This window comes from Poecilia mexicana, unplaced genomic scaffold (genome assembly GCF_051168715.1).
Source record: "Poecilia mexicana isolate PSO_F unplaced genomic scaffold, ASM5116871v1 scaffold_6, whole genome shotgun sequence".
Classification (NCBI taxonomy): Eukaryota; Metazoa; Chordata; class Actinopteri; order Cyprinodontiformes; family Poeciliidae; genus Poecilia; species Poecilia mexicana.
The window spans coordinates 28,561,088-28,575,064 of record NW_028263375.1 but is presented as its reverse complement, the minus strand read 5'-3'; the positions used below and the strand labels follow the sequence as shown (position 1 = coordinate 28,575,064).

Genomic DNA, 13,977 nt, shown 5'->3' with positions numbered 1-13,977 from the left:
GGAAAAAAGAAATTTGAAAATAAACAATAACTTTAAAACTACAAAAATAAAAAATGATTCAAAACAAAACTATCTTTTTTTTTTCTCCAAATTCATTTTAAAATTTCAGATTTTTTTTTTTTTCAGTTTCAAACATCGGGCCCTGCTAGGTGTGGGGGCGGGGCTTCAGATGACATCATGACTGAAAGCAGCTGGACAAAACATTCCTCTGTTGCATTCAGAACTGTGGCAAATTAGAAATATCTTTATAACATCACCAGTATTCTTTGCTATGATAATATAAAATTCTTCATAACGTAAGTGAAGCAGCTCAAAAAGATATTGGCGCCTATTTAGCTCCATACTCAATAAGCTTGTAAGTACATATGTATTATAATTGTGGGGTGGGGGAGGTTTTAGATATTGTAAGTGATTTTCTTCCTGCATGCTTCACCCGATGGTGTCAGGTTTACACGGTGGGCCCAGATTACGCCCACGCCGAGGCCAGGAAGTCTCCAGCCCTGGACGGTAAGGTGGAGCGAGACAGCGAGGGCAAGGAGATCCGCTACCCCGTCATGCTGACCGCCATGGAGAAACTGGTGGCCCGCAAGGTCTGCCTTGCCTTCAAGGTACCTGGAAATTATTCAGCACTTTTTTATTTATTTATTTATTTTATTTATTTAACTCAGAACTTCCTGTAAACTTATTTCTGAACATCAACAAATCTGAGTTTGTAGGTGAAACTCTGTAAAGTGGAAGCTATTGAACTGATTTGTTAAACTTTGTTGAGCACTTTGAAGCAAATTTGCTTTGTAAAAAATGTATGCCAATAAGAATATGCTTTAATTTTTACAAAGATTTTAGACACATCTCACATTTACGCAGAAGTCGCACCAGATGTTCTGTTTATTCCAGATCCTTTGGATTCTCTTGTTTCTTTTCCTCCTTATTTTTGGTCTAAACTCCAATTGCTGCTGTTTATAAAGTTGCTGTTGTTTTTTTGGCAGTGCCTTTTTGTTCAACATGCCAGTCAGTTATAATATAGACATGTTTAAGAAATAAAAAGTTAATGCATAGATGCGTTTTGTTTTTCAAAGCAAACCGTGTGTGGCTTCGATCTGCTGCGAGCCAACGGCCATTCCTACGTCTGTGACGTGAACGGCTTCAGCTTTGTGAAAAACTCCATGAAGTACTACGACGACTGTGCCAAAGTCCTGGGGTAGGTGGCACTGCGCTCAATAGTGACTCTTGGTCAGATGAAATACAATAAAATAATCCTTTATTAGCCTCACAAGTGGGATATAAAAGAGTAACAGAAACGAAAAACGGAATAAAAAAACAGGACATTGTGGGGAAAAAAATCACCCAGTGATGTTCGGTGAGGTTCATAACTGGTGATTCACTGACTTAATCATAATCAGATTTACAAATGTAGACCCCCTGCATGATATTGTTTATGGAAATTTTGCGCATGTCCACAACGCTGGAGCTGGTCCATGATGACGGTTGAGACTCTGCCTCAGTCTGCAAACACCATACAAGCTAAACTAGAAAAGTAAATATGAAAATATCAATATAGATGCAAAATATGTGTATGTAAATGTATATACACACAAAGATACATTAACAAAACACATGCACATGCTCTCATTTATATACACCCACAAATAAATAAAACTCTTGTTTTATTTATTTATTTATTTATTTATTTATTGTTACAGTTGCATTTAGGCCTGTTACAGTAACAAATTAAGTAATTAACTTTTGGAGCTTCATTACATAACTTCTACAGTCTGATAGAAACTACATTAAATGTTCTCAGGGAATCTAATCTATTTGCCCCATTAAAAAAAAAAATCTATTTTCTATTTTCATGATTGTTGTAACTTTGAAGCACTCTGGTCAGCTGTTGTGTTTTGAATGAACTACATGAATAAATCAGACGCTGACCTCTTCACCAGGAACATGGTGATGAGAGAGTTGGCCCCCCAGCTGCACATCCCCTGGTCCATCCCCATGGAGGCTGAAGACATCCCCATCGTCCCGACAACCTCAGGAACCATGTACGTACGATGCACAAAACACCGCGGTGAAGGCATCCAGCTGCCTTTGACAGTCATTTATATCATTTAATCTGTACAAAACATAATAAATCTCTCTTTTAAACTGTCAACATTGAATCACATAGGCATTTTATTTTATTTTATTGCGGGGTATCGGACTAAAGCGGGTGAATACAAATGGCTGCCACAACGTTCTTTTTAGACCGTTATGTTCTTTGTGTTGCCCTGTTGCATACAATCTGTCTAAATTAGTTGCAAAATGACAAAATATGAAAAACTTCAAGAGGTGTGAATACTTCAGGAAAATATCGCAGTTTGCTTATGGGTTTGTAGAGCTGGATGTATTTTATATATATATATATATATATATATATATATATATATATATAAAACAAAATGATTTTTACATTAATTCTTGTCCTCCTCCATCTTAATATTTCTTTTAAAAGGATGGAGCTGCGCTGCGTCATCGCCATCATTCGTCATGGAGATCGGACCCCAAAGCAGAAGATGAAAATGGAGGTCCGTCATCCTCTGTAAGTCGCTTCCCTTCCACCTTAAGGTCTCTGCATTTTCTCCTATCTAATAGTTGGCCTCTACAATTAGTTTGTTGATAAATGTTCTTTGTGAGACTGCTCTGTTATTACGGTAATCATACAAAATACTGCATGAGTTTACACAGAGACATGGACTCAAGGACGAATCTCACATCAAGTTGCTTATCAACTTGATAAGAAACTTGGACATCGTCCGTTTTCTCAAGTTTCTGTGGAATCTTTCAATTCCTGCCTTTAACTTGCATTTTATGTGTTTTATTAAATTGAAATCTGTCCAAAATGCAGCTTCATGTTCCTGTGTCCATAAATACAATATATTTATTTGTGTTTTGCCTAAACAGCTTCTTTGAGTTGTTTAAGAAGTATGGAGGATACAAGACGGGCAAGCTAAAGTTAAAAAAGCCCAAACAGCTGCAGGTGAGTAATTGTCTTATATCAATAATTTTTCAGTGTAAATGTTGTTTGACAGTGTTCGTTCCCTTCTTCTTCATATGCTGCTACGTTTCCAGTCAAAACTTTACAAAGACTCATCACAAAATTATTGAAATGTTTTAATGATTTATTTTCATATTTTTCCAGGATGGATGAATTAAACGTAAACCATAATTTATTTTGTAAATCTCTTAGTTTAGTGAAAATTCTCCCTGAAATTGGCCGTCCAAACGTTTCTATAATAAATCTGACTTGGTTCAACTCTTTTCATGGCAAAAGTAGGAGAGTTCATTTAAACTGTCTCCATTAAGGACCCAGGTTTTAGGGCAGACTATTGAAAAATTAAGAAACTTCAACTAGGACATCTGAATTTTATGAGTTTCAGTGAAATTGATAGCTTGTGATTGGTAGCAACATTTTTTCAGTCTCAATTTTTAATTTTTTTTTAAAGTCGCGTTAATTTAAAGTTCCTTTGAGAGTTTCTGCAGGTACTTTGAGCCTGTGAAAATCCAACGTAAATGCAGAGATTTGCATGTCGTTGTTTTTAAAAACTATGGAAGTCACATGTTGTGTAATCATTCCCCTGAATGATTGAATAAAATACCCAAATGGTATTTTAGTTCGGTAAGAGTTTGCTTTTGTGCTTTTGTGTGTTTTCAAGAAACGTATTCGGTAAAAATGATGAATTTATGTTCAGTGATAGTTACTGCTTGCCAGATTTTAGACTGAAGAATTGAAGATTTTACTAAAGTAACAAATTGAAGCATTTTTCCTGTGTTTCAACAGGAAAAATGTTTCTTCACTAACGGTACATGTTAAAAATTGAATAGGGGTGGCCAGACCAGGCTAGTAAAAGTTGGGGGTGACACTATTTAAAAAATAAATAAATTTTATGTATATTTTATTATTTATTTATTGTTATTTATTTAATTGAATATGATTTGCATTTTTCAAAGAGGGGCTATGAGCTCATGCTGTCTAATCGTAGTCGAGTCCAGCGCAGAGGGAATGATTTGCTCATTGGCAGGGAAATCGGACACTCCGTTGTCAGTCGCGGATAAAAGCTGCTGTGATTCCAGGAAGTGCTGGACATCGCCCGCCTGCTGCTGGTCGAACTCGGTCAGCACAACGACTGCGAGATCGAGGAGAAGAAATCCAAACTGGAGCAACTCAAGACAGTGTTGGAAATGTGAGTGTGACATTTTCACCTGTGACACGAACTCGCAGCCGCACACACACACACACACACACACACACACACACGCACACACACACACACACACACACACACACACACACACGGACCGTCCGTCATCGCTCTGTGGTTTTTCCGGGGACAGCTTTCATTAGCGGGCTCCTCGACCTCCGCAGATCGTCTTTCAACACCTCAGCAGGGCCCATTCATCTTTTTCATGCTCGCTACCAAACACTTGTGTACCATGAAATCACCATCCTCTCATCTTGACTTTAACTGTCTGTTTTTCTTCTTCTCCTCCCCCCTTCCTTTATCTCTCCGGTCTTCCCATCCGTCCTTCTCTTTCTCCACAAGGGAATCCAGCTTGAATGTGAATCAGTACGCACCCTCTCCCTTCTTCACTTTGAAGGATGCGGTTTTAGTCAACATGGTGTACAAACTATTAGGAGCATTTCAAAAATTTCCTCACCAGAACAATAGCTGGGATTTTTCGGATTCCACCTATAAAAATACATTTTTAAGTTTATGCTGTTGTGAATATATCACTACTGTGGTATATTTTATCGTACAGTGTTAGAATAAAATATACCAAGCATTCCTAATGTTTTGTACACTTTTTCTCTAAACTCCATTTATTTTAGGCTTTAATAATTGACTCATACACAGTCAAATGATGATTTCACTGTGTTCCTGCGTGTGTAGATCAGTGTGTTTTACCCCTTAATGTGCATGCTGTCCTCACCACACATCAGCTGGACTCCAAGTCCCCTAATGTCTCCTCACTCCTGCCTTCGTTCTGGTGTTGGTGCTCCATTGCTTGTCGTCTTGTGGGCTCGGCTCACCATCTGATATTAAATTTGGAGTTGAATGGTCAACTGCAGGGCGGTAGCATAAAGAGGATAAGTTCATAATAACTTCTAAGATATATAAAAACCAGGAGTGAATCGATTAATCAGATTAATTGTGATTGTGATTAATTGTGATTAATCGATTAAAATAATCAACTAATTTAGTAACTGATTAATTGTTAACTGGAGTATAGGCCATCTGCTGAAAGAACAACACACTCAGAGCGGTAATTAAGCCAAAATTTTACAAAAAATGTACACATTTTGCATTTAAGACAAAAAATAATCACCTAATCCGCCCTACGCTGTGTGACGTTGAGCAGAAAGGGCTGAGCCTGTCACATGTTCACAATCAAAATATTTTTTTTCTTCGAATAAACAGCATTCCTTTAATGAATGCTGTTTATGCATTTTATGAAATAAAATGTTTTTCTTATTTAAAAAATGAAATGGCGTTATTTGCATCTTTCAATGTATGTCTAATATCGTCTCAGCCAGAAAAAAAACGAGCATCTGATAATATCGGCCTGCATCTAAAGTCTTCGATATAAACACTCCGCCCCAGCATTTAGTCGGCCCCATAATCTCTTGGTCAAGCCTTTTCTAACAGTCCACAGTCCAGAATAAGTAATAAAAGTATGTTTGATTTGTGCTGATATTGTATCGGGTAAATATCGGAATTGGTCAATACTTAACGATGCGATTTCTGTATCGTATCGGAAATGAAAAAGTTGCGTTTGGGACACCCCATTTAAAAACATCCGCATTTTGCCACCAGGATGTATCTGCTCTTTTTCTCTGTTTTGTGCTCCTCAGGCAAAAGCACAAATCTAATTAGATTTCTTTTAAACAGAGGCCCCTTTCTTACTTTGTAGAGGACATCTAAGTTGGCTTATCTATATCATCCTTGTACTCATGTTTTTTTCCTGCCTCAGCTTCCAGAATAAAATTGCTTTCTGAGACCTCTGCCTATCTGCCTGACCTGTCGGCAAATACCAAGCAGTCACTAGTCAGCAGAATGAGCCAGATCCTTAATAAGAGCTCAACATGACGTTTCTCAGCAAGGCCGTGTCTGGAGTTCAGCTGGAACTACTTTGCTACAAATGTTTAACTCTGAAGGACCCAATGAGTAACAGAGTTCCCATCAAACCAGCTGCTAATACCAGCATTAGCCTCGTGTTTTACCCGTGTGTCAGGCCTGAAGGCTTTTTATTGTTTTCAGCTTGTGTTGTAAGAAACCTGGAATGGAGCCTAGATGTGTGTTTTAGTGTTGCACATTTAAACAAAACTCGTAAAACCGAGAGGCGCATTCCGACTTTTCTCCAACTTTTTTAAAAAATTTTTATTGTCTCTTTTTAATGTTTGTTTCAGGTACGGACATTTCTCTGGAATCAACAGGAAGGTCCAGCTGACCTACCTTCGAAACGGCCAGCCTAAAGCCTCCAGCGAAGAAGAAGGTAGAAATAAACACTTTTAGTTTGTCATTGGGTTTCCGAAAGCATTCAGGCGCCTTTAAAGTTTTCACTCCTTCTAAAGCATTGCAGCCATTTCATAAAATGAAAAAAGTCCGTATTATTTCTCATGAATGTACACTCAGCATCCCATCTTGACAGAAAAACCCCCCAGAAATGTAGAATATTTTGCAATTGTATTAAAAAATAAAAACTGAAATATCACAAGGTCATATGTTTTGTACAGAAGATGACCAGGGCCACTGGGGGGGAAAAAAAATCAGAGTTTTTTTCCCCCCAAAATTTTGACTTTAATCTAATAAAATTCTGAGATTAAAGTCAGAAGTCTCGTTTTCTTTTAGTGGCCCTGAAGTAGTTTTGTCCATGACAAACGTAATACAAAATTAAAGTTAGTAGTCAAACTAATTTTATAAATATGTCAAAATCACATTTAATATAGATGAATCAAAATTGTATAATCTGTGTTTTTTTATTGTTTCGCGTTTCTGTTGTGTATATCATTACGCTCAAACCCAGGCTGCTATGCAAGTATGTGTTTGATGACATCACACAAGGTATTGGATTTTTTTTTTTTTGTCCTCATCAATTTGTTTTTTTCTTGTTTTTTTTTCTCTCCATATTTGGAACTTCTTTCTCCAAATGTCTTTATTTCTTTTGCACGTGGCTGCAGCTAATTTTTTGAGCAATATGTGCTCAAAAAAATAATCAACGGATTTCAGAAAAACATTAGCAAACATAATGCTTCTGTTTGTGAAGAAGACCAGAGCAGACGGATAGAAGCAGGTTCTATTATTCCAGGAGGTCATAGAGCAATGATCTTCAGTCAGAGGCCCTTTCAGATTCGTTGCGAGACTCTACTGCTGCCGTATATCTTGCTTTAAGCTTGATGTTTAGATCAGCATCCATCATGGCTGGTAGATCCAGTGTAGTCAAACTGGAAGATGTGATTAAAAACCAGCACCTGCAGACAGTGTATCATCTTTATCGCTGTGCAGATGAAGTTGTAACCTGATCAGAATGAGAGCTATTGTGTAGTCATAATAATTTCTCAGCAGTCTCATGTGGGAGACATCTTGATACTCCAGAGTCGGCATAACGACATTATCTGTCCTTCTCTCTGCGTCTCCCAGCTTGTTGAATGTGACGTACTCAGGAACGCTGAGTTTGACGCAACTTTAACTACAAGATACAACAGAAATGCTTTGCTAAACAACAATCAGTGCTGAAGGTGAAGGATTTTTTGTTTTTCTGCTGCTTCCAGACTGTAAGAAGGACGGCCCGTCCCTGCTGCTGGTGCTGAAGTGGGGCGGGGAGCTGACGCCCGCTGGCCGGGTTCAGGCCGAGGAGCTGGGGAGGGCCTTCCGCTGCATGTACCCTGGAGGTCAAGGTAGCAAACACACACACACAATTCACACACTGTGTGCTCAGAAAGGGTCAAAGGTTGCCATAAAATGCTTCGCTAGCTTGTGTCCACTGATCATGTTTCTCAAAATAACACAAGTAGGTATTAAGCTACTAAGTTATGTTATTTATTTATGTCAGTTCACTAACAGATTGTTTTTGTGTGGAATTAAGTGCACAATGCAATGTTCCGTAGGGACACTTTAAAACGTGACGCCAAAACAAAGCAGATTAGCTCGTGTTGCTGCACGATCTGCATTGTATCGCATCGTATCGCTTATCATTTATTGTGATAAATTTCTTATCATGTTAAGAACTTTTGATTTATTGTCACAATAAATGTCAATTAATGTCTAAAACCTCCCAAAACAATTCACACTGTCAGGATTGTTGTTTAATCCACTTTTTTTTCCAATGCAAGTATCAACAAATATCAATAAATTTGAAAATATGGATGCAGTTTAGTGATACAAATCACATTTTTTATGTGACTGGTGACCTGAATTGCTGTGTTATGCTGTAGTTTTTATTGTCACTTTTATTGTTATCATAATAATACCACAAAATATCATGATAAAATTTAGGTCCAAATCCTCCAGCCCTACGTCGACTCACTGAAAGAAATACTTCTGGATCTTTCTTGATGCGTACATCGACACTTGTAACATATTTATAAAAATTAAAATACTTGAGGACCTGTTTTCCTAGACAATGTTATGATTCTCTTTGTGAATAATGTCATAATTTAGTTCAAAGATTATATTTGCACCTGAGATTTTGATCTCCATGGGGTTTTAGCCTGGTTAAATAAAGGAAAATAGGAGAGAAAGAAATTAAGTAGAAAATTGACTGTAAGGTATTTACGCCCTCAATGCGCCCTCTGGTGGACTCATCAGGAACAAAACAAATACCTTTGTTTTTATAGCAATCACATCTTTATGAGATTAATTAAAGACATAATCACATGTACAAGACTATATTCCATGTGTTTATTGGAAACACAAACGTATCACGCCATCTTTCCTCATGCTTGATTTGGTTGAATTTTAAACATTTTTCAGAAAGCATCAGTCTACCAAATTGTGCTTAAACCGTTTCTCTTTTTGTTGTTTTCTTGGAGTCAACTACTAGTTATATGATTACAATGACAAAAAGTAAAAACCAAACTTAAAATACCCTTCTTGATGGGCATATCAAGAAGGTTATTTTTTATATATTTTAGCGCGTAAATACGTACGGTTTGTGCTTCCAGGACAGGTCGTGGAGTCGCATATTTAATTTCCCTTTGGGGTCAATAAAGTATTTTTGAATTTAATTGAATCTGCAAGGCCCTTATACTTTTGCTTATTCTTTTTTTTTTTTTGTTGAGGTAAAGATCATATTTGTTTGATGTTGTCAAGTTTATTCATCTGTTTATTTGTTTTTATTTGGTGATGGTGTTTGGACCCAGTGGCTCCTGTGAGTCCTCCTCTGTTGACCTGGGACCCTTAGAGGTTTATTTTAAACCTGTAATTACAGATCTTGGTTTTAAGGTGGACAGTGATTTCAAATTTTACAGCCAAATCAGAGCCGTGGTTAAATCCAGTTTTTATCATTTAAGGCGATTGGCATCAGTGAAATCTTTTCTTTCCAGGCAGCATTTTGAAACAGTGAGCCACGCTTTTATTTCGACTCGATTGGATTACTGTAACGCACTTTATCTGGGAGTCAGTCGCTGCTCTCACGTCTGCAGCTGGTTCAGATGCTGCTGCAGGACTTTTGACAGGAACTCGAAAGAGGGAGCATGTGACCCCTGTCCTGGCCTCACTTCACTGGCTGCCTGTATATTTTAGGATTCATTTTAAAATTCTTATGTTCGTTTTTAAATCACTACACAATCTTGCCCCTGCTTACCTCTCTGAGCTTCTTCACCCCTACATGCCCTATCGGTTTCTCAGGTCAGCAGATCAGCTGCTCTTGGAGGTACTGAGATCCAGAAGGAAGCTCAGAGGGGACAGGGCTTCTCTGTCATGGGTCCTAAGTTATGGAACGACTTGCCTTTGCAGGTCAGAGAGGCCCCTTCACTGTCCACTTTTAAAGCTCGTCTTAAAACCCATCTATTTTACTTGGCTTTCAACTCCAGCGGGATCCAGTTTTAAATTGTATGTTTGTTTGTTTTTAAACTGTAAGAGTTTTTTTATTTATTTATTTTATTTTATTTTATTTTTTTTATTTTTTTTATTGTTATGTTGTGTTTTAATGTACAGCACTTTGTGTCAGCTGTGGTTGTTTTAAAGTGCTTTATAAATAAAGTTGGTATGGTATTTTTACTCCACAAGTTTCTTAGCAGTCATAGAAACACATTGCATTTAACAGTAATAAATCTATCTCACTCGTAACGCTTTCGCAAGTATAACCATAGAAATCAATATTAATGTTCCCCCGACTTGTTTTTGTGGATAAACATACTTGTGAGGAACTGGTTGTTCAAAGAAAAGGAAAAAAAATGTTCGGTTTTGAAGGGTTTTCCATTGCATGGAGGTTTTTCTCCTTAATCCATCGTAGGAGTCTTTAACTGACCTTCCCTTCCTAATGCTTTATTATCAGTGCATGTAGAACTACCAGTTCTGCTCAAACAACCTGAAACTGAACTAAAAGTAGATGCACAGGCTGCCTGTGTTGCTTCCTGTTTTTTTTTCTTCTGTAAAGGTCACACACTTCACACTTCCACTGTTGTCATTCCTCTTTCATTCACCACAACTTTTTGTCAATTAACTCTACTCTTCTCTTCTTACCTGTCGTTGCTCTGTGTACACTACTAGCCCATAATCGCCGGTCCCCTGGCTGCGAGTCCCCTGTTGACTTTGGTAAGACGAGGGGTTTCCTGGCTGTCACTGCTCCGCCACTCACTCCCGTTAAAGCTGCAGCCTGTAACTCTTATTTAAAAAAAAATTAAAGTTTTTTTTTTTACATGTTCGTTAAAACTGTCACCATGTCGTAGCAGTGTGATATGAGATGGATGATCTGTGAAAAGATCAAGTTTCTTCACTTCTTACTTGAGCTACTATTGGCGTCTGGAGAAATCCCCCACTCCTGGTAAAAAACAACCAATCAGAGCCAGGGGGAGGGTCTTAGTGCTGTCAATCAACCTGCACTGCTAGTGGCAGAGAAACAACTCCACGTTAAACCATTGGTGGCTATGCTAACTAGCATTACCATTCACCGTATGCTCTGCTGAAATGGAGAAACTGTAGCTAGCAGAGAGAAATGGGGCAGGTGTGAGCAGCATGCACACAGAGAGTGATTGACAGCGCTAAGACCCACCTCCTGGCTCTGATTGGTTGTTTCTATTTAGTACTGGAAGGAGACAGGAGCTTTTTCACAGAGATCCTCTGTTTCATGCTGTACTGTCACAACATGGAGACGGTTTCAACACATTGTAACAAAATATATTTTTTACATAAGTTGCGTACTGCAGCTTTAAGCGCGTCGGTCCATCCGTCTCTCTAACATGATCTGATTCCTTCTCATTGTGATTTATGGTTAATCTCACTTGGCAACTTGACAATTCCTTTTTGTTTTTTCTACTGAGATTGCTGTGGATTGTTTGTATCATTACTGTTGAAATCACCCAACACATTTTCATAATTATTTATTTATTTTTGTCATTTTCTGAGGCCTAGTTTATATTCTGCACTGTAAGTAAGGAGAGGACAAGTCGCCAACATGCTTTAAATTCAAATACAGCATGAAAACACAATATGTCCAGGGAATATCTTTATGCTACTGGGCTGCACAGAACTGGAAAATGCATGAAACATTTTATCTGTAGCATTCGTTTGCACAGTGCAGAGACGCAGTGCCTTACAAAAGCACTCATACCCCTTGAAGTTTTCCACATTCTTGCTGTCACAGCACTAATTGACTGCATTTCACTGGGACATGAAGTTGTGTGTAAAGAGAGAGGAAAATGATGCATGGTTTTTCCAGATAACCAGTAGTCTAACCAGCTTTTGTAAAATCTCACCATTGAAACATCTTGTCATTTTTTGAGGCCTAGTTTATATTCTGCACTGTAGCTAAGGAGAGGACAAGTCGCCAACATGCTTTAAATTCAAATACAGCATGAAAACTGTATTTGCTTTTAACCACTTCTTTACCGCCTCTTTGCCTTCTGAAACCTTCCATGTTACGTTAGACAACAGACTATGGAAGAAGATTAGGGCCACTGAAAAAATGTATTTTGACTTTGATCTCTTTGATTTGTTTGACCTTGATCTATTTGACTGATTTAAGAATTGTGACTTTGATATCCTTGAATTTGATCTTGAAATTCTAACTTTGATCTCTTTGACTTTGATCTGAGTTTTGACTGAGTTCCTGATGATGTGCCTGTTTCACGCAGCAACACTGTGATGTTGAGATATTTGTGAGAAATTGTGTATTCTCTCACTTTTTAAATTTGACAAGATCATCTCCCATCCCCAGACGGTGAGATGGAAATCATGTTGCCTTTCTTCTTACTTTTCTTCCATAAAGACCAGATTTGTGAAGTCACACCCAGAGCTGCATTTCAGGAGATGGATTTTAATATTTAATTTTATTATCTGAGTAAATGTGTCATTTTCCTTCCTCTTCAGAAATACACTTCTTGCGTTAGTCTACCACATAAATCACCACAAATCCTTAAACATTTGTAGATGTAAAGTGACAGAATGTGGAAAAAGTTTTGAGATATCTCCACTTTTGTCAAGGCACTCTTAATAAATTGATTTATTTTAAGCATGAAAAGTTGTTTGCTGAGGAATGTAAAATGTCTGCTCCGACCTGCGGGTGAGTGCGTCTGATCGGAAGGTTTACTCAGCTTTTATTCACTCTCAATTCATTTTATACGGAGCTCAAACTTTACGATTCAAGTCGACATTTACATGAAACGAGACGAGGTGGTTTAAGATCGCTGCATTTGGACTAAAAGTGATGCTCTGCCTGCTCAGGTTCTCTGTTTCAGATTATCGGGGGAATCTTCGGTATTTTACGGTGAAATCAACACATCATCGTTTTCTCTTTGTCTGCCAAAGTCTCCGCTGATTGAGCCTTCCCTTTAAAAAAAATTTAAAAAGAACAATTTGACTGTAAGTTTTACACCAGCCGGTCTGCTTTGTGCACGATATTCCAGGTGACTTTGCGGGGTTTCCTGGCTGCGGCCTGCTGCGTCTGCACAGCACTTACCGCCACGACCTGAAGATTTATGCCTCTGACGAAGGCAGGGTTCAGATGACGGCTGCAGCGTTTGCCAAGGTAACTTTGTGGGCTCGACCGACAGATGAAACTTTGTTTATGAAGCTTAGTTAGGAACACACAGAGCTGGTGGAGGGGTTACATAGCTATGAATGCGATGTTGGGCTTTAAACGATGCCCAGAGAAACGTTGTTGTCACAGTAGTTTATGATTTAAAACCATTAATTAAGAACACAAGTCTTGATTGATTTTAATTTCTTCAATCTACGTAGATTTACAAAAGAATATAGAAATATAAATACACAGAAATTATGCATCTGTCATGATTTCTGCTGATTGCAGTTGCTGGACTGTATTTCCACTGATTGAATCTCTTGTAGAGCTACAATTAACGATTGTTTTAGTTTTATACTGATGATTAATCGGGTAAAAAAAAAAAATCCACATTCTGCAGATTTTTCACTCTAGCCGTTTTTATGCAACATACAAAAAATAAAAATAAAAGATGCAAATAAACAAATAATTCAATTCATTTTTACAAAAAGAAAAACATTTTATTTCCTGAAATGCAATAGCAGCATCCTTCTAGTGAATGCCTGATCATCTGCAGCAAAAAACACGTCTAACATCAAAATGTGAAAAGCTGAGGCCTTTATGCTTCACTTAATATTTATACACATTAACAATTCATTGGCAAAAGGTGCCAAATAGGGTTTATTTTATTTTTGTCTTTAGAGAATTTGTGCAAAGTGAAGTTAAAATGATGCTACTTGAAAGATTTTTTGGGTAGAACATATTTACAAAGTTTTTTTT

General features: G+C 37.8%; 1 protein-coding gene across 10 annotated transcripts in view; it reads left to right on the top strand.

Annotated features, from left to right (window-relative positions):
- The window catches only part of ppip5k1b (diphosphoinositol pentakisphosphate kinase 1b), a 56,058-nt gene that overhangs the window by 14,430 nt on the left and 27,651 nt on the right, over window positions 1-13,977 (top strand). For all 10 annotated transcript variants that reach the window (XM_088006528.1, XM_088006530.1, XM_088006533.1 and 7 more), the window contains 9 exons: window positions 447-608; window positions 1,077-1,198; window positions 1,941-2,042; window positions 2,492-2,578; window positions 2,941-3,016; window positions 4,111-4,220; window positions 6,446-6,531; window positions 7,808-7,933; window positions 13,103-13,224. In XM_088006528.1, the coding sequence (XP_087862654.1) occupies window positions 447-608; window positions 1,077-1,198; window positions 1,941-2,042; window positions 2,492-2,578; window positions 2,941-3,016; window positions 4,111-4,220; window positions 6,446-6,531; window positions 7,808-7,933; window positions 13,103-13,224 (993 nt within the window). The remainder of the gene's footprint in view (window positions 1-446; window positions 609-1,076; window positions 1,199-1,940; window positions 2,043-2,491; window positions 2,579-2,940; window positions 3,017-4,110; window positions 4,221-6,445; window positions 6,532-7,807; window positions 7,934-13,102; window positions 13,225-13,977) is intronic.